Here is a 24,122-nt window from a genome sequence, read left to right as displayed (position 1 = left end):
CCTACCCATAGCTAAGATGGCACAACTTTCATATAGCTACCTACCCACCCATAGCGAAGGTATGTCTCCAAACAGACTTTCTCAATTCATCTTTCCTCGATTCCTTGCCAGAATTATGACTGTGGCTGTGGTAACAAGTGACGACCGAGCGAACATGCCCGCTTGAACCACGACTGGGGGAGGGAGGGGAATATCCGCTGATAGGAATCAGTCAGGCTCTAATTAGAACGTGTGTGTACTTGAGACCCAGAACTTGAGTAGCTTCATCAATTTCTTTTATTTTTTTTGAAAGTAGGCAAAAACACAATTATTTATTTCTATGACCAAGTCTTAAAACAAATTTTTTTTTTTATAGAAGGGTCAACAACATAATGTACAACTGGTTTCCAATCCGATTGAGTTCAAATACCAAGTCCATATGGAATTGAATTGGCAAGTGAGCAGAAACTGACTGGCAACCGGCTACAAATGATGCTTTAGTGTAATTCCACTATGGTTGATGACCATCTAAAAATATAAAAACCCCACTTGTACACATGCAACATAAGCTACATCACACCTCTAGTCTAACCAAAAACATTTTCAGTTGAAAACAGTTTTGCTACAGTGTGCACTGATGAACACAACCCAGACATGTGGTTTGTGTCCCAAATGACAACACATTCCCTACATAGTGCACTACTTTTGACCAGAGCCCTACAGAAAGAGATATTTCATGGAAGGTATACATGTTTTAATGTATCAATAACATCAGTCTGACCATTCTCTCATCACCCTGAGAGACATTTGAAAACAAACGACCAGGACTTTGTTTCTAATGACGTGAAAACATCAACAGACTGAACAGCAGATCTGTGAGATTCCTCTAATACACCCATAAGGCTGTGTATGGGGCCAGAGCCCTGGTCAAAAGTAGTGCACTATATAGGGAATTGGGTGCCGTTTGGGACTCCACTCATGTGGTTTATGCGGTGTTCATAACCAAGTGGGAAGGTGGTAATTACCAGTTGTGAAATAGTAAATTCCTGTTGGATTTATTCACGTGCTTTGAACTTGTTGAGAAATGCCGATTGGCTAATGGCAAACAAGCTGCTTCAACCATAAACTATAAGTACTGCTATTATGCTTGCAAAACAAATTATAGTGCTCAAAAAACATTAATAGATAGCTTTTTCTAAATAATGGTTTGTTGTTGCATTTAGCTGCCGAAAATGCTGTTATTGGGGTCATTTCCTTACTGGAGGTCAGAGGTCAGCATGTGGGAGAAGTCAGAGCTCAGGGATAATATACAGGTTTCCCATCAGTAATGACCAGTTGGAGGGGCATTCAAGTGGATTTTTCCCCCAGTTGTACGTGGTAAATTCCCACTTGGTTATGAACACAGCATTAGTTCTGGTCCAGCAGTTTAGCGACAGTCAGGGTCGTCAGGTCGGAATAGAAGTTTCCCTCGTTGTCGCCCCCTCCAAATACCAGCAGGGTTTTGTGGGTGCGGTCGGAGTTCCGGTCGTTGCAGTCATCCTCGAATGAAAGGTTTTGATTGGCTAGCGCCATTGTGATGATGGAATGTCCAGCTCTGGGCACGGAGAGCTGTGGGTGAACCAGCTCAGTCCAGGTGTTGGTGTCTGGAACACACAGAGGTCAGGGCCTGGTTCTTGAAGAGGGTGTGTGTGCAGAGAAGCAGTGTGTGTGTGTGTGTGTAGAGAAGCAGGGTGTGTGTGTGTAGAGAAGCAGGGTGTGTGTGTGTGTAGAGAAGCAGGGTGTGTGTGTGTAGAGAAGCAGTGTGTGTGTGTGTAGAGAAGCAGTGTGTGTGTGTGTGTAGAGAAGCAGGGTGTGTGTGTGTAGAGAAGCAGGGTGTGTGTGTGTAGAGAAGCAGGGTGTGTGTGTGTAGAGAAGCAGGGTGTGTGTGTGTGTAGAGAAGCAGGGTGTGTGTGTGTAGAGAAGCAGGGTGTGTGTGTGTGTAGAGAAGCAGGGTGTGTGTGTGTAGAGAAGCAGGGTGTGTGTGTGTAGAGAAGCAGGGTGTGTGTGTGTGTGTAGAGAAGCAGGGTGTGTGTGTGTGTGTGTAGAGAAGCAGGGTGTGTGTGTGTGTAGAGAAGCAGGGTGTGTGTGTGTAGAGAAGCAGGGTGTGTGTGTGTGTGTGTGTGTGTGTGTGTAGAGAAGCAGGGTGTGTGTGTGTGTGTGTGTGTGTGTGTAGAGAAGCAGGGTGTGTGTGTGTGTGTGTGTGTCTGACCTGTGTTGAAGGTAAAGGTGTCGTTGAGGGCCTGGTTTCCATTGTATCCTCCGTGGACCAGAAACGTAGAGTCAGAGAGCAGCACACAACCATGCCAGCTGTAAACAAACACTTCCTGGTCATATGTTCTGCTCTGGAACCGTGTTAAATATGTTCTGCTCTGGAACACTTTTAATACTAGGGAGCAGCAGTATCAAAAAGCAGAAACATTTCTGAAGACAGACAAAGCATTATATCGATCACAGGTTCTCCCTTATATAAAAAGGAGAAATTCAATGGCACTTTCTGGGATAAAACGTTCAACTTACCTTAAAGGGATGGATAAAAGATGGCAGTCTAAAGTATGAGAGATTCATTGAGTCTTTAAACTATGTGTGTGTGTGTGTGTGTGTTTCGGTAAGCTGCATTAGTTATTATAGCCTTTAGTCCTACCTGCGAGGAGAGGGGGGTGATCCATTGGTCTGAACAGACGAAAACTCCATCAGTCCTGAAAACAGTCCATTCATTTAAATGTATTTAGTCAGGATAGTCCACTCAGCAACACTTGCCACCGTTTTCCAGGGAGTGCTGGGATCCATAAAGCAATAAACAACATACATAATGACTAAAACATGAATAAATAAACAAAGACAATCTCATTTAAATGTCAGTCCTCCAATGCCGTCCCTCTAATAACTAACTGGCCAATTGTATTGCAGATCCTCAGGCAAGCTGGAGAGAGCCATGAAGAGTAAACAAAATGGCCGTTAGGTGGAAGTCTCACCACACATAGACCTACTGGACAAACAAGCCTGTGTGTGTGTGTGTGTGTGTGTGTGTGTGTGTCTTACCCAGGTCAAGCATGTACATGTCGTTGAAGCAGAGGGGAGTGTCCCAGCCTCCAAACACATAGATCTTCCCTTGGATAACACAGGCAGAGTGACTGGAGACGGGGAGAGAGAGAGGGACACGGAGACAGAAGAGTGAGGAGGTGGTGGTACAACACTGTATATAGACATAATATGACACTTGAGATGTCTTTATTCTTTTGGAACTTTTGTGAGTGTAATGTTTACTGTTCATTTTTTATTGTTTATTTCACTTTAGTTTATTATCTATTTCACTTGCTTTGGCAATGTTAACATATGTTTCCCATGCCAATAAAGACCTTTAATTGAATTGAACTGAGAGAGAGAGAGAGAGAAGAGTGAGGAGGACGGAGAGAGAAAGAGAGCGAGCGACATAGAAGAGTGAGGAGGAGGGCGAGGGAGGAGGAGGGAGAGCGAAAACAAGGGAGCGAAGGAGGCAAGAGCCCAAACAGATCTGCCCCCAGGCTACCCATGTGGACTAGTGAGTGTGAATCAGAGTCCTCTTTCTAACTATGGTCTGAAGCTTGTGGTTTGGATCGGTCCATCTCACCCTGAGCGGGGGGCGGGCCTGTCGCCCGTGACGATGGGCTGGTACCAAATGGAGAGATGTGGGTCGAAGATGTAGAGGGAGTCACTGCAGCCGTCGGGTTCAGGGTGAGGGCGAGGGAACACCCCTCCCAGGACAAATAGTTCACCTCGAAACATGCTGCAGCTGTGATAGGTTAACGGAGGTACTTTTCCCTGGGCCTGGAGAGGAGAGGGATGGAGGAAGATGGAGAGAGAAAGGGAGGGAGGAAGGGAGAGAGAGAGGGGGATGAGGGGAGAAAGAGCATTCATGTTATTACATTTGCACAGATAGATGCTTACAGCTATCCAGTCCTGGGTTATTAGGTGTGTGTTTATTTGTGTGTCCAGTCTCTCACCTCCACGGTGCTCCACTTCCAGCTCTGTGTATCCAGGATGTGAACGTCGTTGAACCACTTTTTGTTCTTAGAACCTCCGAACACAAAGATTCTTTTGGAATCAGGGTCATAGGTTGCAGTATGGCCAATCCGGGCCTCGGGGGTGGGGCCTTCTGCAAGCGTCTCCGCGGGAACCCATGACATGTCCTCTGAAGGGTCGACAAACAAGGAAGTGAGGGTGTCATGTGAACCAATTAAAACAAAGATCCAAAGTTCAAGAAAAACACCGCTAGCTACAGTGCATTCAGAAAGTATTCACATCCCTTGACATTTTCCACATTTTGTTGTGTTACGAAGTGGGATTAAAATGGATTTAATTGTCATTTTCTGTCAACAATCTACACAAAACATTTAAAAAAATACAATGATAAATAAAACACTAATATATCATTTATCGCCCTCCAGGTTCCCTTGGAGAGTTCATCAATGAGCTTGACGCCTTGATAAGTTCCTTTCCTGAGGACGGCTCACCCCTCACAGTTCTGGGTGACTTTAACCTTCCTACGTCTACCTTTGACTCATTTCTCTCTGCCTCATTCTTTCAACTCCTCTCCTCTTTTGACCTCACCCGTTCACCTTCCCCCACTACTCACAAGGCAGGCAATACGCTTGACCTCATCTTTACTAGATGCTGTTCTTCTACTAATCTCACTGCAACTCCCCTCCAAGTCTCCGACCACTACTTTGTATCCTTTTCTCTCTCGCTCTCCTCCAACACTACTCACTCTGCCCCTACTCAGATGGTAATGCGCCGTCACAACCTTCGCTCTCTCTCTCTCCCGCTACTCTCTCCTCTTCCATCCTATCATCTCTTCCCTCTGCTCAAACCTTCTCCCTCCAATCTCCTGATTCTGCCTCCTCAACCCTCCTCTCCTCCCTTTCTGCATCCTTTGACTCTCTATGTCCCCTATCCTCCCGGCCGGCTCGGTCCTCCCCTCCTGCTCCGTGGCTTGACGACTCATTGCGAGCTCACAGAACAGGGCTCCGGGCAGCCAAGCGGAAATGGAGGAAAACTAGACTCCCTGCGGACCTGGCATCTTTTCACTCCCTCCTCTCTACATTTTCTTCCTCCGTTTCTGCTGCTAAAGCCACTTTCTACCACTCTAAATTCCAAGCATCTGCCTCTAACCCTAGGAAACTCTTTGCCACCTTCTCCTCCCTGCTGAATCCTCCCCCTCTCTGTGGATGACTCCGTCAACCATTTTGAAAAGAAGGTTGACGACATCCGATCCTCGTTTGTTAAGTCAAATGACACCGCTGGTCCTGCTCACACTGCCCTACCCTATGCTTTGACTTCTTTCTCCCCACTCTCCAGATGAAATCTTGCGACTTGTGACGGCCGGCTGCCCAACAACCTGCCCGCTTGACCCTATCCCCTCCTCTCTTCTCCAGACCATTTCCGGAGACCTTCTCCCTTACCTCACCTCGCTAATCAACTCATCCTTGACCGCTGGCTATGTCCCTTCCGTCTTCAAGAGAGCGAGAGTTGCACCCCTTCTCAAAAAACCTACACTCGATCCCTCCGATGTCAACAACTACAGACCAGTATCCCTTCTTTCTTTTCTCTCCAAAACTCTTGAGCGTGCCATCTTAAGCCCACTCTCTTGCTATCTCTCTCAGAAGGACCTTCTTGATCCAAACCAGTCAGGTTTCAAGACTGGTCATTCAACTGAGACTGCTCTTCTCTGTGTCACGGAGGCTCTCCGCACTGCTAAAGCTAACTCTCTCTCCTCTCGTCCTTCTAGGCCTATCTGCTGCCTATGATACTGTGAACCATCAGATCCTCCTCTCCACCCTCTCCGAGTTGGGCATCTCCGGCGCGGCTCACTCTTGGATTGCGTCCTACCTGACAGGTCGTTCCTACCAGGTGGCGTGGCGAGAATCTGTCTCTGCACCACGTGCTCTCACCACTGGTGTCCCCCAGGGCTCAGTTCTAGGCCCTCTCCTATTCTCCCTATACACCAAGTCACTTGGCTCTGTCATATCCTCACATGGTCTCTCCTATCATTGCTACGCAGACAACACACAATTAATATTCTCCTTTCCCCCTTCTGATAACCAGGTGGCGAATCGCATCTCTGCATGTCTGGCAGACATATCAGTGTGGATGACGGATCACCACCTCAAGCTGAACCTCGGCAAGACGGAGCTGCTCTTCCTTCCGAGGAAGGACTGCCCGTTCCATGATCTCGCCATCACGGTTGACAACATCACTTTGTCCTCCTCCCAGAGTGCAAAGAGCCTTGGCGTGACCCTGGACAACACCCTGTCGTTCTCTGCTAACATCAAAGCGGTGACCCGATCCTGCAGGTTCATGCTCTACAACATTCACAGAGTACGACCCTGCCTTACACAGGAAGCGGCACAGGTCCTAATCCAGGCACTTGTCATCTCCCGTCTGGATTACTGCAACTCGCTGTTGGCTGGGCTCCCTGCCTGTGCCATTAAACCCCTACAACCTATCCAGAACGCTGCAGTCCGTCTGGTGTTCAACCTTCCCAAGTTCTCTCACGTCATCCCGCTCCTCTGCACACTCCACTGGCTTCCAGTTGAAGCTCGCATCTGCTACAAGACCATGGTGCTTGCCTACGGAGCTGTGAGGGGAACGGCACCTCCATACCGTCAGGCTCTGATCTGTCCCTACACCCAAACGAGGGCATTGCGTTCATCCACCTCTGGCCTGCTGGCCCCCCTACCTCTGCGGAAGCACAGTTCCCACTCAGCCCAGTCAAAACTGTTCGCTGCAATGGTGGAACAAGCTCCCTCACGACGCCAGGACAGCGGAGTCACTCACCACCTTCCGGAGACACTTGAAACCCTACCTCTTTAAGGAATACCTGGGATAGGATAAAGTAATCCTTCTACCCCCCCTTACCCCACCCCAAAAAAAGTAAAGTGGTTGTCCCACTGGCTATTATAATGTGAATGCACCAATTTGTAAGTCGCTCTGGATAAGAGTGTCTGCTAAATGACGAAAATGTAAATGAATAGATAAGTATTCAACCACCCAAGTCAAAACATGTTAGAATCACCTTTGGCAGCGATTACAGCTGTGAGTCTTTCTGGGTAAGTCCAAGATCTTTGCACAATATTTGTCCATTATTCTTTTTAAAAAACTTCAAGCTCTGTCAAGTTGGTTGTTGATCATTGCTAGACAGCCATTTTCAAGTCTTGCTATAGATTTTCAAGCCGATTTAATTCAAAACTGTTACTAGGCCACTCTGGGACATTCAGTGTCGTCTTGGTAAGCAACTTCAGTGTATATTTGGCCTCGTGTTTTAGGTTATTGTCCTGCTAAAAGGTGAATTTGTCTCCCAGTGTCTGTTGGAAAGCAGACTGAACCAGGTTTCCTTCTGGTACTCAGTGATGTATTGTGTGGGATTTTCCTCAAACATAACGCTTTGTATTCTGGACAAAAAGTTAATTTCTTTGTCACATTACTTTAGTGCCTTATTGCAAACAGGATGCATGTTTTGGAATATTTGTATTCTGTACAGGCTTCCTTCTGTTCACTCTGTCATTTAGGTTATATTATTGTGGGAGTAACTACAATGTTGTTGATCCATCCTCAGTTCTCACAGCCATTAAACCCTGTTTTAAAGTCCCCATTGGTCTCATCGTGAAATTCCTGAGCGGTTTCCTTCCTCCTCACCATCCAGAGTGTAAATAATAACTTCCCCGTCAAATGGATATCCAATGTCTGCTTTTTATTTTCACCCATCTACCAATCGGTGCCCTTCTTTTACGAGGCATTGGAAAACCTCCCTGGTCTTTGTGCTTGAATCTGTGCTTGAAATTCACTACTCGACTGAGGGATCTTACAGATAATTGTATGTGTGTGGGGTACAGAGATGAGGTAGTCATTCAAATATCATGTTAAACACTATTATTGAACACAGAGTGAGTCCGTGTGCAACTTGTTAAGCACATTTTTTACTCTAACTTATTTAGGCATGCCATAACAAAAGGGGTTGAATACTTATTGACAAGACATTTCAGCTTTTCATTAATTTGTAAAAATGTGTAAACAACTAAATTCCACTTTGATATTATGGGATATTGTGTGTAGATCAGTGACAACATCTAAATGTAATGACATTTAAATTCAGGCTGTAACAACAACATGTGGAAATAGTAAAAGGGGTGTGAATACTTTCTGAAGGCACTGTACCATTTATGATGTCTTATTGGTATTGAGAGGGGGGCTATATCCCATCTATTACAGGTCTGTTATTGGTATTGAGGTGAGGCTATACACCATGTATTAAGGTAAACCCACCAGTGCACAGCTTCCACATGGGGTCCTTGCAGAACTGCATCCTGGATCCCTGCCCTCCAATCAGAATGGCCGTCTGGGGGTCGATGGGGCACAAGCTCTGACCCCAGCGACCCGACGGGTTGACCAATGGGGCTGCATCGATGAGGCGGTGGGGTCAATACACTGGTTGGAAGTCTACATACAATAATGTGGCCTTTCTACCTACACACAAACACACACATTAACTCACCAGTCTGTGTAATGGGTGCCTTGGTCTGTCTACCCTTGCCCCTCTGTGGAGGAATGTTCTGAGGGGTGAGAGCCGCGGCCCCCTGCCCCTCGCCCTGGGGGAACAGTCTGGTCTGACCCCCTCTGGTCTGACCTCTGACCTTTCTGAGGGGGGTCGACTTCTCTGAAAATGATGACACCACTTCGTTGGGACACATGTTCTCCTTTCCTCTCTCCTCTTCTTCCCCCGTTTGTCCCCTCTTCCTCTTCACCTCCCTAACAGGGGAATGGGCCATGGCGCTCTGCAATAGAAGAGGAGAGAGGAAGGAAAGGGAGGAGAGAGGGAGAATGGAAGAAGTTAAACAGACTCAGCAATGACATGGCCACAAGCAGGAAGAACTGCAGATATTGCAGAGGAGTGCAGTGCAAGACATTCTTCATTGTTGCGGATGTCAGCCCGATATTGCCATCTACTTCGTGCAATACTGACTCCGGCTTTTGAGTGGCATCATTTATTAGAATGATGAGGTTCTAAAGTAACAATGGCCTTATCTCTTTTGAATTTAAAGATGGCTTCCTCTCCTTTCCCCAACATGGGGCACTTTCCCTAGAGCAGTTTCTTAACTGCTTCCCAAAGGGCTGCCCATTTTAGTTTTTGCCCTAGCACTACACACCTTATTCCACTAAGTCAACTCATCATCAAACCTTTAATTAGTGGAATGGGGTGTGTTAGTTCTAGGGCAACAACTAAAATGGGCAGCCCTTTGGGAAGCAGTTAAGAAACTGCTCTAGGGAAAGTGCCCCATGTTGGGGAAAGGAGAGGAAGCCATCTTTAAATTCAAAAGAGATAAGCCCATTGTTACAACTACAATGTGTACCCTTTAAGAAACACTGCTCTAGAAGACTGTGACGAGCCAGGCGTGTTGATCTCACCTCTGGGGTGTATTCCTTCATGGACAGGGTGAGGTCAGAGTCCCCTTTGACCTGTAGCACAAACAGAGTCAAGTCCATCATCATTTGGGTCGTCTGAAATGTAATACATACTCCTGTATATCTACATGCTCTGGTTTAGAGATGGTATTCCTGCCAGTCTATAAGAAACATGAATGTTTGATCTATATCGAACCATCCATCTATCCCTTTTTCTCCAGCTCTATAGATACCATAGTTGTTTAGGCAGTATTCCCCAGAGGGGGGCGTTCAACAAGGGGAAAAGTTTGTGAACATATTCCATTCGTGTTTTTTTGTTAGCTGCGACCATTTGTTAACGTTAGCGAACAGTCTGAGAAGGTAGTGTGCGGCGAACGCAAGTGTCTGTTTCGGGTCTAAACCGGCGCTAAAAATAAAATCAACTGGATGTAGACTTTCTACACGGAACAAAAATATAAAACGCAACATGTAGTAAAGTGTTGGTCCCATGTTTCATGACCTGAAATGAAAAAGATCAGAGAAATGTATTAGTGAGCATTTCTGCTTTGCCAAGATAATCCATCCACCTGACAGGTGTGGCATATCAAGATATAATTACACCGGTTAACTTTGTGCTGGGGACAATAAAAAGGCCACAAATGTGCAGTTGTGTCACAACACAATGCCACAGATGTCTCAATTTGCAGGAGTGTGTAATTGGCATGCTGACTGCAGGAATGTGCACTAGAGCTGTTGCCAGAGAATTTAGTGTTCATTTCTCTACCATAAGCTGCCTCCCAACGTCGTTTTAGAGAATTTGGCAGTACATCCAACTGGTCTCACAACCGCAGACCACGTGTAACCACGCCAGCCCAGGACCTCGACATCTGGCTTCTTCACCTGCGGGATCATCTGAGGGGGGTGCTGAGGAGTATTTCTGTCTGTAATAAAGCCCTTGTGGGGAAAAACTAATTCTGATTGGCTGGGCCTGGCTCCCGTGTGGGTGGGCCTATGCCCTCCCAGGCCCACCCATGGCTGTGCCCCTGCCCAGTCATGAGAAATCCATAGATTAGGGCCTAATGAATTTATTTCAATTGACTGATTTCCTTCTATGAACTGTAACTCAGTAAAATCTTTGAAATTGTTGCACGTTGCGTTTATACAGTGAGGGAAAAAAGTATTTGATCCCCTGCTGATTTTGTACATTTGCCCACTGACAAAGAAATGATCAGTCTATAATTTTAATGGTAGGTTTATTTGAACAGTGAGAGACAGAATAACAACAACAAAATCCAGAAAAACGCATGTCAAAAATTTTATAAATTGATTTGCATTTTAATGAGGGAAATAAGTATTTGACACCTCTGCAAAACATGACTTAGTACTTGTTGGCAAAACCCTTGTTGGCAATCACAGAGGTCAGACGTTTCTTGTAGTTGGCCACCAGGTTTGCACACATCTCAGGAGGGATTTTGTTCCACTCCTCTTTGCAGATCTTCTCCAAGTCATTAAGGTTTTGAGGCTGACGTTTGGCAACTCGAACCTTCAGCTCCCTCCACAGATTTTCTATGGGATTAAGGTCTGGAGACTGGCTAGGCCACTCCAGGACCTTAATGTGCTTCTTCTTGAGCCACTCCTTTGTTGCCTTAGCCGTATGTTTTGGGTCATTGTCATGCTGGAATACCCATCCACAATGCCCTGGCTGAGGGAAGGAGGTTCTCACCCAAGATTTGACGGTACATGGCCCCGTCCATCGTCCCTTTGATGCGGTGAAGTTGTCCTGTCCCCTTAGCAGAAAAACACCCCCAAAGCATAATGTTTCCACCTCCATGTTTGACGGTGGGGATGGTGTTCTTGGGGTCATAGGCAGCATTCCTCCTCCTCCAAACACGGCGAGTTGAGTTAATGCCAAAGAGCTCAATTTTGGTCTCATCTGACCACAACACTTTCACCCAGTTCTCCTCTGAATCATTCAGATGTTCATTGGCAAACTTCAGACGGGCCTGTATATGTGCTTTCTTGAGCAGGGGGACCTTGCGGGCGCTGCAGGATTTCAGTCCTTCACGGCGTAGTGTGTTACCAATTGTTTTCTTGGTGACTATGGTCCCAGCTGCCTTGAGATCATTGACAAGATCCTCCCGTGTAGTTCTGGGCTGATTCCTCACCGTTCTCATGATCATTGCAACTCCACGAGGTGAGATCTTGCATGGAACCCCAGGCCGAGGGAGATTGACAGTTATTTTGTGTTTCTTTCATTTGCGAATAATCGCACCAACTGTTGTCACCTTCTCACCAAGCTGCTTGGCGATGGTCTTGTAGCCCATTCCAGCCTTGTGTAGGTCTACAATCTTGTCCCTGACATCCTTGGAGAGCTCTTTGGTCTTGGCCATGGTGGAGAGTTTGGAATCTGATTGATTGATTGCTTCTGTGGACAGGTGTCTTTTATACAGGTAACAAGCTGAGATTAGGAGCACTCCCTTTAAGAGTGTGCTCCTAATCTCAGCTCATTACCTGTATAAAAGACACCTGGGAGCCAGAAATCTTTCTGATTGAGAGGGGGTCAAATTTATAAAATTTTGACATGCATTTTTCTGGATTTTTTTGTTTTTATTCTGTCTTACTGTTCAAATAAACCTACCATTAAAATTATAGACTGATCATTTCTTTGTCAGTGGGCAAACGTACAAAATCAGCAGGGGATCAAATTCTTCCCCCCCCCCCTCACTGTATCTTTGTTCATTATATTTAGTAGGAATTGCTAAGTCATTTTTTGTTTGAATAGTCGCTAAAAGCCACAGTAACCCTTACAAAAAGAAGCCATTTGATGTTCCACTGTAACATTTTGGAATGTTTAGTCAAGTCGTTCAATTGTTCCTCTGTCCCATTTGTCCACCAATCCACTCACCAGGCGTCCTCCTTCCAAGCTGGCAGTTAACGTCACTCCCTTAGTCCAGCTCTCCTCTTCCCACTGCTCCCATGTTAAACACCTAAACCAGGGACAAGATAATGTGACGATCACACTACAACATTTTACATCCTATTATTACCGTCTAAGACAGTGGTTCTCAATGCTGGTCCTGGCGACCCAAAGGGGTGCACATTTCTGTTTTTTTCCCCCAGGACCAGGATTGAGAAATACTGGTCTAGGAGACATGCAAAATACACTTTTACCAGGGACAAGTCAGTCAGACAGTGTGTGCCTTTGTGGGAGACACCCTTACAATATCCTTCATTGTAATTGTCTACAACATACCAAGCTGCGCCACGTTCAGTAAGCAAATGTTGTGGAACGTTTTCAGATAGCAACGTCACTAAGGGCTGATGTGATTCGTTGTGCTACATGTCAGGGAGGCATTTTTTTGTTCTTCATGACATGTCTATCTAAAACGTTCCTCAACGTTGTGTTTTTCTTAACGTGTCCTGGCCCTGGAAAGATGGGAACGTACCTGTTATAAGGTGTCAGTTTTCCAATGGTGATTGGAACTCTGTCAGCGTCGTTGAGTTCTGCGTTGACGCAGATCCTGTCTCCCCATCGCCCCTTGGAAAACAGTACCACCTGCTGGGCACTCGGTGGTACTGCAACGGAAAACTGGGCTGACCCGTCGGCGCTGTAAAAGGAGAGTTGAAGATGAACTACTTAGCTATTACAAAAAATATAGACGCTTGGGCTACATTATATCATGCATTTTCCTACACGTTGACAATAAATAATGTGTTGGGGTAGCCATACCACAATCTAGCTTTGACTGTTGCATCATGCGTGACTATGGAATTGTGATAGCATAGCTAGCTAAATGCATTTATAAAAACATGCAACTCGTAGCAGGCAGGCTAGTTTACACACATTCATGTTCTCGATTAATAAACACAATATGACAAATAAGTTGAAAAATCGATACATTTACGATAGATAGCCATCTAGTATCGAATAAGATACATCAAACTCACGTTACACGTTTAGCTAGATACTTTACCATAGAAGCTTTATGGGTGCATCGTTCACTCCCAAAACAACGTAGACCCCAAAATCGTCCATTGTCCTTCTCCTCCCGAAGCAAAGCAAGTTTGATCTTCAGAAACAGAAATAAACTCAAAACATTAAGCTACTTTCATTAATTCTCAAAAGTAGCTAGAAAGCTAGTTACTAATCAAATGTCTCCCAGTCCAACTCCTCATCTCCCGCCACCGTAGTGCATAAAATACAAAAACCCGCGCCAGTTCTCCAAGTTTTGCACCTTCTGTAAGCCAATCAGACGGCTGGGTTCAGTAGCGTCGATGGAACAAATGGTCGCCGGCCACTGAGGCCTTCCGTAGGCGGGATATTCAGATTCCTGTGTGTGTCGTGTTCAAGAATATTGAACAGCCTCCAAAGCATTCGAGTACTGTTCCGAATTTCAAGTTATGCGCTTGAAGCTGTAACTGTTATGGATATCTTAAAGTCTATAAATTGTAACTGTTATGGATATCTTAAAGTCTATAAATTGTATTCAGTTAGTAAACTGAAGAAGTAGACTCTAAAGTGTAATATCCTCTCTTCACTTTTTGGAAGTTATACAGACAAAAAAAACAGACACATCTAAAAACAAAATTGTCCTGCAGATGACGAGACGTGCATTAATTTATTAATGTATCCATATATAATAATGGGTAGTTATTTAGGATGCAAGGTGAGTTGTAGATCACACAGTCTAACAGTAGTCTACGGGTCGTGTTGCCCTGCTCAGACGTTGCCCGACGCATGCTAGATCTTACAACGCCAGGATAGGTATTTTACATATCATCTAACCACATCATAGGTTTTATCAATATAGTACCCGATGGCACAGTCGATGACGTGGCACGCAACCATTGGTTGATGCATGCAACGTCTGAGCAGGGGAACATGACCACTGACTGCACCTGGAAAACCTCCATATTGGGCAGAGTTTGCGCCAGGTGAAAAATTATTGCATACGTTTTGGAACCAGGCTGCCTCCCTGGCGACGGCGAAGTCGGCTCAAAACAAAAGTGACATAGGTTAAGCACGTGGAGCCTAATGAGTAGGATTCTGGGTTTCCTCATGCAAAATAAGCTGTGTTTCCATTAACTTGGCCAGTGATATTTTTTTATCGACGTTTAGAAAAATCATATAGAAAATAGATGCGGCAACTGTCTGCTGCAGTGCATTTCCATTGAACTATCTTGTGTCGATAAAAACAGCTGGATGAAATGACGTTACACCACCAACATCATCAAAGAACCTGTAGCTAGGTTTCCATTCAATTTGCGACAGATTTTCATGCGAATATTCTAAAATCTGCATAACATAACATGCGCATTTTCCCACCAGAGATGTTTCCATCAAACTGATTCATAGTCTGTCACAGTAGACGCGTCAAAATACCTAAGACATTAAATGTGATAGGAAAGCATCCAACAGGAAAGTGTGATTATTGTCAGGAAACAGAGACCATGTATTGCTACAGTGTGGGCAGTATCAGAGGGAAAGAGAGAGGATGAGATCTAGTATGAGGGAGAAGGGGATATAGGAAATTAGTTTAAAGAGTATATTGAGTAAAACGTCATTAGACATAGTCTCAAATATTTTGTTATCTTTTTTAAGAGCAACGGGGCTGGCAGGTAGGATTTAGTTTCTCCCTGTCTCTGGCCCACACTCCAGTACAGTAGGTGGCGATAATGCGCCATAACGTTGGACGCCAACCGCCGATAAACCCCACTGAAGAAGACGAAGACGCGTCAAAATACCCATAAAACCTAGCGGTAAAACAAGGAAATGGTTGTAAATGTTTTTTCCGACATTAATTTTTCATATCGTGAGTTGTACAAACACTTCAAATTAAGTGTGAGTTTGATGTAGCCTTTGCGTGACGTTTTGATAACCGTGTAATTCTCTCTCAAACAAGGTGAGTTTTATCAATATATTGGCATCAATTTACTCTCAAATTAGAAATGCTAATTAGCGACAGAAGACCTCAGAAAGAGTACAAATTCCCGCAGAAAGCTCTTTTTTTTTTTTACATCATGCAGGTTTCTCCGATCAAATAGCCTAACCTAAATGGCGCCCAATCAAATAAAAAATGCGCTGTCATGTTTGTATTCGTACATTTTTGACAAGCTGTTCATAGCGAAAAATGAAATACTTTTGCATTTCCTACTGTGTAAACACATTGCAAATAGGCTCAAGATAACTCCTGATAAAGTTGGGTAGTTGAAATTCAGAGCTTAAATAGCCAAATTGATTAGTCACAGGAATCAGGACTAATAAAGCCAACGCAATGGCCTGTTTTACAACGGGTGGGCACATTCCATTGTAGCCGACATGGTAGGCTACACCCCAGTTAGCACGGAGTCAACGTCTTATTTAGGTGTTTTATAAACGGTAGGCTTTCATAAAATTCAATTTCAGTCAACCCTGTAGGCTACACCTCATTAAGCACGGATCGACGCCGATGCCTTTTGGAAGTATTTTATTTTGGTGCAGTTCCTTGATTTCAACGTCCACGGACATTGGTTTTAGGTCTGATCTGGAGTAAATCTGAACCAATCATAGACATCTATATTTGGTTCCGATTTGGTGCAGTCCAGACCGCCTTGATTTCAACTTCCACGGACATTGATTTTTGGACGTCTATGAAGCAATCATAGACGTCATGATGTTGATGCAGGATGCTTCTTTGTTTACAATATGACCAAGCAGAGCAGATTATTATTTGAGCCATGAATAAATAATGAGCAGTTATTTAAGATGATAGAGGTCCTGCCATCCAGGACCTCTATACCAGGCAGTGTCAGAGGAAGGCCCTAAAAATTGTCAAAGACTCCAGCCACCCTAGTCATAGACTGTTCTCTCTGCTGCCGCACGACAAGCGGTACCTGAGCGCCAAGTCTAGGTCCAAAAGGCTTAACAGCTTCTACCCCCAAGCCATAAGACTCCTGAACATCTAATCAAATGGCTACCCGGACTATTTGCGTTATTCCCCCCACCCCCTCTTTTATGCTGCTGCAACTGTTTATTATCTATGCATAGTCACTTTAACTCTACCTACATGTACCTCGACTAACCTGTGCCCCCGCACATTGACTCTGTACCGGTACCCCCTGTATATAGCCTCCCTACTGTTATTTTACTGCTGCTCTTTTAATTATTTTTTTATTTTTTACATAACACTTATTTTTCTTAACTGCATTGTTGGTTAAGGGCTTGTAACTAAGCATTTCACTGTAAGGTCAATACCCGTTGTATTCGGTGCATGTGACAAATGACACATCAAATACTTTTTCTCTATAAGCCAATATGTCATTTTTCGGCTTACTGTATTGCTTTGGGGGCTATGGCATGGGTGGAGTAGGAAGTGTTGCTGGCATATAGACCTCAGTACCCGGGGGGGGGGGGAATACCATGCAAGGATGTATAGATTCTACAGACCCTATTGAGTAATCCCAACCCCACTTTTACTTTGGCACCGAGAATAGTTCTCTCTATAAGCCAAAATGCATTTCATATATTGCATTGGGGGAATTTATTTGATCTTGGAACATGTTTTGAAACCCAAATGTAATGCAAATATCACTTGTTAATGCTTAGACAATTATTGTTCATATATCATGAACAAATACAGGTTAATGACAAATGTATTACGGGGGACTTTTTATTTAGAACGTTTTCGAAATTCCGTGACCCGGAAGTACTTTTTTTAGTGTCGTTGACGAGCCGCTGGTATAATTTGTTTTGTTTGTGAACACAATTCTTTCTTCGTGGATGAAGCCATTCTAGCTGAATATCTCTCAAAAGACTCAATGTCTAAACTACAGTCGTTTTGTGTGTTTTTAAATGAGCGCTTAATGACGGATGATGTGGAGATTTTCGGGGCAGTTGAGAAAACGGTAGTGGAGTACCAGGAGGAGAATGATCGACTACGGAGACTGCTGCGGATCTCACCAGAGATAAAATTATGCAGAATCGGTACATATGTAGATTTGCTGTTTGCTGGCTATAGTTCTAGTCAAACAGTGATCACCATTTTAATCTTTTTAAGAACAGTTATCTACTGTATATTTTACCATGAATAGATTAAAAGGTTGACTTCACGAAAAGCGTCTTGTCAAGGAAGTGAGTTTGTGTTAATACAACGTCCTTCACAACAGCTCTGCCTGGGAAGCATGAATGCCCTGACTTCTGCAGAGGCCTTTTCACCGTAAAATGCTGCAAGGCCGACGCAAACGTAGCACATGGGGGATGTGTGCAACTTACTCCTCAGCCTTAAGTGTCCCGCTTGCATCGCTTCATTAGCTAGGCTAAGATGCTTGAGGACTGCGGTCAAGTGTGTTTGTGCCCGAGTTCGAGCCCAGGTATGGGCCGAATCGGGAGGAAGTGGTACTCGCTATGAAAGCAGCGTGACGTCCTTTACACAGACGTTGGATTGACTATGCAGCACCTTTTTTAAGGCACTGGTGGTGTATTAATGAGGGGATTCTATTAAACTGCGCAGGGTTGAACTGGCTATGGCTGCTAAAAAAAAGAACAGTAATCTGCTCCACTCATGTTGTCAACAATTTTTTAAATGGTGCATTGTTCAGAAACATACTATTTTCCATAAAATAAATGTTAGAATTTTCAAACTAGTTTTCATTGGGAAGGCGGATAAAAAAAAAAATATTTAAAAAAAGCAATCACAGAATCCTACTCATTACTCCACATGCTTAACCTACGCCACGTCACTTTTGTTTTGAGGGGACTTCGCGGTTGGCCAGAACACGGCACCTGGCTCACGCCCGGGAGGCAGCCCAGTTCCAAATCTAATGCAATCAAAGCTAACCCGGTTCACTTGGAGCTACCCCATTCATAGACGCGAACTGCTTTAACGCCTATTGACGATAGTATCTTCTGACCGTGGGGTGTTTTGTTAAGAGCCCGTCTTGCTGTAAACCTCTAACACGCATCGCTTGCGCTACTGTTTTGTAAATGTATATTTCATATCAGATAAAATACTACTGGCCTTTATAGGGCTGTTAGTGTTCCCACGCGGTCGTAAAAATCGCAAACGGCCACCTGGCCAAGGAATGGCGCCCTTTGTGAGAAGGTATATGAAAGTTATATGACAAACAGTACCATACACTCTGAATGACCTAAAATTATTAATCCCACATTGGTCTTTCAGTCAGGGAATCCCTAGCGGTACTGTGCAGTAGGCTAATAGTGGGCCTACTATTGAAACGATCAAAATGACAAAAAACAGGTTTTTAGAAAATACAAAACGGAAATATGACATTTACATAAGTATTCTGACCCTTTACTCAGTACTTTGTTGATGCACCTTTGGCAGTGATTTACAGCCTCGAGGCTTCTTGAGCATGATGCTACAAGCTTGGCACACCTGTATTTGGGGAGTTTATCCCATTATTCTCTGCAGATCATCTCAAGCTCTGTCAGGTTGGATGGGGAGCGTCGCTGCACAGCCGTTTTCAGGTCTCTTCATAGACGTTTGATCGGGTTCAAGTCCAGGCTCTGGCAGGGCCACTCAAGGACATTCAGAGACTTGTCCTGAAGCCACTCCTGCGTTGTCTTGGCTGTGTGCTTAGGGTTCATTGTCCTGTTGGAAGGTGAGCCTTTACCCCAGTCAGGTCCTGAGCGCTCTGGATCAGGTTTTCATCAAGGATCTCTTTGCTCCATTCATCTTTCCCTCAATCCTGACTAGTCTCCCAGTCCCTGCTGCTGAAAAACATCCCCACAGCATGATCCTGCCACCACGAGCCTTCACCGTAGGGATGGTGCCAGGTTTCCTCCAGACGTGACACTTGGCATTCAGGCCAAAGAGTTTAGTCTTGGTTTCATCAGACCAGATAGTCTTGTTTCTTATGGTCTGAGAGTCTTTAGGCGCCTTTTGGCAAACGCCAAGCGGTCTGTCATGTGCCTTTTACTGGCCACTTCCATAAAAGCCTGATTGGTGGAGTGCTGCAGAGATGGTTGTCCTTCTGGAAGGTTCTCCCATCTCCACAGAGGAACTCTGAAGCGCTGTCAGAGTGACCATCAGGTTCGTGGTCACCTCCCTGACAAAGGCCCTTCTCCCCCGATTGCTCAGTTTGGGCGGGCGGCCAGCTCTAGGAAGAGTCTTGGTGGTTCCAAACATCTTTCATTGAAGAATGATGGAGGCCACTGTGTTCTTGGGGATCTTCAATGCAGCAAAAAAAAATTTGGTACCCTTCCCCAGATCTGTGCCTCGACCCAATCCTGTCCCGGCGTTCTACGGACAATTCCTTCCACCTCATGGCTTGGTTTTTGCTATTGTATTGTCAACTGTGGGACTATATATATTTACCACTGGTGGACTCCAATCAAGTTGTAGAAACATCTCAAGGATGATCAATGGAAACAGGATGCACCTGGGCTCAATTTCCAGTCTCATAGCAAAGGGTCTGAATACTTATGTAAATAAGCTATTTCCATTTATTTTATACATTTGCCAAAATTTCTAGAAAAGTATTTTCGCTTTGTCATTATGGGGTATTGTGTGTGTGTAGATTGAGGAACATTATTTAATCAATTTTAGAAAAAAGGCTGTAACGTAACAATGTGGAAGAAGTCAATGGGTCTGAATACGAATGCACTGTGTATAGATTTTTTTTTTGTGTGTAGTTTTAATTCAACTGTGTACCTAGCACTGTTAGTGCTGTGTCTGTAGCACATGAGCTACAGTTTGCTTAACACTGGATTGATGCAAATAATCATATCATTCTGCCAGGTAGACGTAGGCTACTTTGTAGCTAGTTTACATTTATTTTGGGAACACCTTCCAATCTACCAGAAGACGGTTAGGCCCATCGCTATATATTTTTCGTAGGCCTACCGCTGTGCTGCCCCTTAAAATGTGAAGAGAATCATTTATGTTTATCAACATTTTAAGCTAAACATTCAGATCTGTTCCACTACACCACTGGCTGTGCGTCACCCACGAACGTGTGTCACAATGGGCCCCGCAGCTTTAGACTCTGCTTTAATCCACCCGCTCTACGTCACTTGTTTTGGGAAGACTTCGCCGTTGACCAGGAGGCAGCCCGGTTCTAAAACAAATGCAGTCGCTTTTCACACTGTGCAAAGTCCGCTCAGCCAGGCCATCTTAATCGAACCCCCTTAATCACTTGTGTCAAGTGAAAAATGGCCTCTCCCATGTGTGTAAATGTTTGGGTCTTGTTTGGGTCGCGCTGACTGATGCTGTCGTCTCCTTCTGATGCTGCAGCTAACATGGTGTAACAGACGTTTTTAAGACACTGTTGCCTTCCAAATCTAGGATGAAGGAAGTATCGCCAAGTATGACTGGTTGATAATTGTTTTACCTTTTATTGACAATGGAACCTCTGCTCAACCTCAGGCACAAGCTTTAACTATGCCGCTGGAGGTTTGAGCCTGCTTGGCTATATTGGCTATATAGGCCCTCCTGTAGCTCAGTTGGTGTGGCTTGCATCGCCAGGGTTGTGGGTTCGATTCCCACGGGGGGCCAGTATGAAAAATGTATGCACTCACTAACTGTAAGTCGCTCTGGATAAGAGCGTCTGCTAAAATGACTAAAATGTAAAAAATTATTTAAGTGTTCTATTTAATTCTGTGCTGTATTGGTAACCTCTGCTCCTCCTCTCCTTCCCTCCAGACTCCATGCAGCTCTCTGTGTCTGAAGAGGAGGTTCCCCCTGAGCAGCAGCACTGTGAGCAGGAGTGGAGCCCCAGTCTGGGGCAGGAGGACCCAGAGCCCACACAGATTAAAGAGGAACAGGAGGAACTCTGGACCAGTCAGGAGGAAGAGCAGCTTCAAGGGCTCTTTGATACCAAAGACTCCATATTCACTCCTTCCTGTGTGAAAATTGAATGTGATCAGGAGGACCCACTTCACGAAGCCATACTAGCTGAATACCCAACTCTCAGTCCACTGAAAATGTCTAAACTACAGTTGTTGCGTGTGTTTTTAAATGAGCGTTTAACGGCATCTGCTGCGATTGAGATTTTCAGTGCAGTTGAGAAAACGGTAGCAGAGTACCAGGAGGAGAATGATCTGCTACGGAGACTACTGAGGATCACTCCGGAAATACAATTATGTAGAATAGGTTCGTATGTAGATCTACTGATACTGTAGCTACAGATCTACTCAATAAACTGTTTAGGCTTTCAATGATCAACAATTTGAAGAAGTTGTTTTTTACCGTGAATGGATAAAAGTAGCACTGACGACGTGCCAATGCTTTCCCTTACTTGGACAACAGCGTCCCACATTTTTCCATTGACGAATGTTGAATACAATTCTATTAGAATTTACTCAGATCTTCCATAAAGTTGGTCCTTATGTTGGCCTTCTGACTACAATGAGACAGTGGAGTTATTCAACGTCCATTTTGATTAGCTGAGGACGATGATTTGGTTAATTGTGAAAAGTTTTATCTAGAAACAATTGATCCTTGATTGTGATACGGTTTTGGAAACCTTGAACACTCAACGTAATTATCATCCAAAATAACTTTACAAATACAAAAGATACTGATACCAAAGACTCCATATTCACTCCTTAGCTGTTTTACCACACATTTCCACAGAGATTTTTGTGTAACACAGCTTTGAGACTATGTTTATTTGTGTTCCTTCTCGAGGTTCCATTAGCTAAACATTTGAAATATTATTGTGCACTCAGGCATGTCTAAATAGTGTATTGGTAACCTCTGCTCCTCCACTCCTTCCCTCCAGACTCCCTGCAGCTCTCTGTCTCTGAAGAGGAGGTTCCCCCTGAGCAGCAGCACTGTGAGCAGGAGTGGAGCCCCAGTCTGGGGCAGGAGGACCCAGAGCCCACACAGATTAAAGAGGAACAGGAGGAACTCTGGATCAGTCAGGAGGAAGAGCAGCTTCAAGGGCTGGAGGCTGATACCAAAGACTCCATATTCACTCCTTCCTGTGTGAAAAGTGAATGTGATCAGGAGGACCCACTTCAGTCCTTGACTCTTCCCCAAACCCAGACTGTGGAGAACAGAGAGAGTGACTCTAAACCAGTGGATCTCAAACCTTTTGGCACTGTGACCCACCTAAAGGGTCTCTACATTCCCTGTGACCCTCCAGATAATCAAAACAATGCCTCCAGCCACCGCTCAGCCGTAAGCAGCGACCCAGTAGGACTTGACAGCAGTCCACTATTGGATCCCAGTTTAACATTGGGGGAACACCGTTCCAAACCCAGCACCACGTCTAGAACAACTCACAGCTGCTGTGACTGTGGGAAAAGCTTCAGTATCAAGAAGCATCTAACCAGGCATAAACTGACTCACACAGGAGAGAAACCATTTAGCTGTGGTGACTGTGGCAAAAGCTTCTTTTTGAGGTATAACCTAACCATGCATATACGGACTCACACCAGAGAGAAACCATTTAGCTGTGGTGACTGTGGGAAGAGCTTCAGTCTCAAGCATACCCTAACCAATCATATACTTACTCACACAGGAGAGAAACCATTTAGCTGTGGTGACTGTGGGAAAAGATTCAGTCAGAAGAAACTCTTAACCAAGCATATACGAACTCATACAGGAGAGAAACCATTTAGCTGTGGTGACTGTGGGAAAAGCTTCAGTCAGAAGGGACACTTAACCATGCATGTGCGAACTCACACAGGAGAGAAATCATTTAGCTGTGGTGACTGTGGGAAAAGCTTCAGTCAGAAGGGACACTTAACCATGCATATACGAACTCACACAGGAGAGAAACCATTTAGCTGTAGTGACTGTGAGAAAAGCTTCAGTCATAAGGGAGATTTGAATAAGCATATACTGACTCACACAGGAGAGAAACCATTTAGCTGTGGTGACTGTGGGAAAAGCTTCAGTCTCAAGAATAGCCTAACCAAACATATACTGACTCACACAGGAGAGAAACAACATGGCTGCTCAGTCTGTGGTAAAAGATTCATTCAGAAGACTAATCTGTTGAGGCATGTCAAAAACAACCACAAAGAAAGAGAAGATGAAGGAACAAAGAAAGGAAATTAGGACAGAGAGACTAAGAGTATTGAGATACACCCAGAGAGTGTAATAAGAGTATTGAGATACACCCAAGATCACCTGTGGACTCTTAACTGGTCCTCCTTATCCTGCTCAGTCCAATGTCACGCTAATGATCTAATCTATCTATGTCCCTGTTGCTACTTTGTTAATTAAAGGGGCAATCGGAGGTGTAAACTACAATTCAAGATTTGGCAAGTTAGCCAGTGAATTAATTAATTTGAAATGTTTTGGTGGGGGTAGATCAGCTTTAATATTGCTTATTATTATTATTATTATTATTATTATTATTATTATTATTTAAAACCTTTATTTAACTAATAAATTTAGCTTCCATCAATAATTGTCTGCATTTCCAATCCCCCATTTATTTATATATATATATATATATATATATATATACACACACACACACATTACCGTTCAGAAGTTTGGGGTCACTTAGAAATGTCCTTGTTTTCCATGAAAACATACATGAAATGAGTTTGAATAGGAAATATAGCAAAATGAATAGGAAATGTAGTCATTGACAAGGTTAGAAATAATGATTTTTAATTGAAATAATTATTGTGTCCTTCAAACTTTGCTTTCGTCAAATAATCCTCAATTTGCAGCAATTACAGCCTTGCAGACCTTTGGCATTCTAGTTGTCAATTTGTTGAGGTAATC

General features: G+C 44.3%; 2 protein-coding genes across 4 annotated transcripts; one reads left to right on the top strand and one right to left on the bottom strand.

Annotated features, from left to right (window-relative positions):
• Positions 1-258: 258 nt before the first annotated feature.
• Positions 259-13,633, bottom strand: LOC121554218 (kelch repeat-containing protein). The gene is made up of 12 exons (XM_045213228.1): positions 13,407-13,633; positions 12,879-13,040; positions 12,338-12,419; positions 9,457-9,507; positions 8,546-8,825; positions 8,317-8,448; positions 3,999-4,186; positions 3,626-3,822; positions 3,058-3,149; positions 2,660-2,714; positions 2,228-2,325; positions 259-1,622 (listed from the first exon to the last, which is right to left on the bottom strand). The coding sequence occupies exons 1-12, from the start codon at positions 13,466-13,468 to the stop codon at positions 1,387-1,389; spliced, it is 1,635 nt and encodes a 544-aa protein (XP_045069163.1). The 5' UTR covers positions 13,469-13,633; the 3' UTR covers positions 259-1,386.
• Positions 13,634-15,202: 1,569 nt separating this feature from the next.
• Positions 15,203-23,839, top strand: LOC121554357 (oocyte zinc finger protein XlCOF6.1). 3 transcript variants are annotated; one of them, XM_045213227.1, is made up of 3 exons: positions 15,203-15,335; positions 21,075-21,091; positions 22,167-23,839. In XM_045213227.1, the coding sequence occupies exons 2-3, from the start codon at positions 21,080-21,082 to the stop codon at positions 23,439-23,441; spliced, it is 1,287 nt and encodes a 428-aa protein (XP_045069162.1). In that variant the 5' UTR covers positions 15,203-15,335; positions 21,075-21,079; the 3' UTR covers positions 23,442-23,839. The 3 variants fall into 3 exon arrangements, with proteins under 3 accessions (XP_045069162.1, XP_045069161.1, XP_041723846.2); XM_045213226.1 differs by lacking the exons at positions 15,203-15,335; positions 21,075-21,091 and adding an exon at positions 17,151-17,395 and having other exon boundaries at positions 22,156-23,839; XM_041867912.2 differs by lacking the exons at positions 15,203-15,335; positions 21,075-21,091 and adding an exon at positions 21,173-21,524 and having other exon boundaries at positions 22,156-23,836.
• The last annotated feature ends 283 nt before the right edge of the window (positions 23,840-24,122 follow it).

The sequence above is a fragment of the Coregonus clupeaformis genome, unplaced genomic scaffold (assembly GCF_020615455.1).
Source record: "Coregonus clupeaformis isolate EN_2021a unplaced genomic scaffold, ASM2061545v1 scaf0090, whole genome shotgun sequence".
Lineage (NCBI taxonomy): Eukaryota > Metazoa > Chordata > Actinopteri > Salmoniformes > Salmonidae > Coregonus > Coregonus clupeaformis.
Note: the sequence above shows the minus strand (reverse complement) of the source record. Positions and strands in the feature narration are given on the sequence as shown.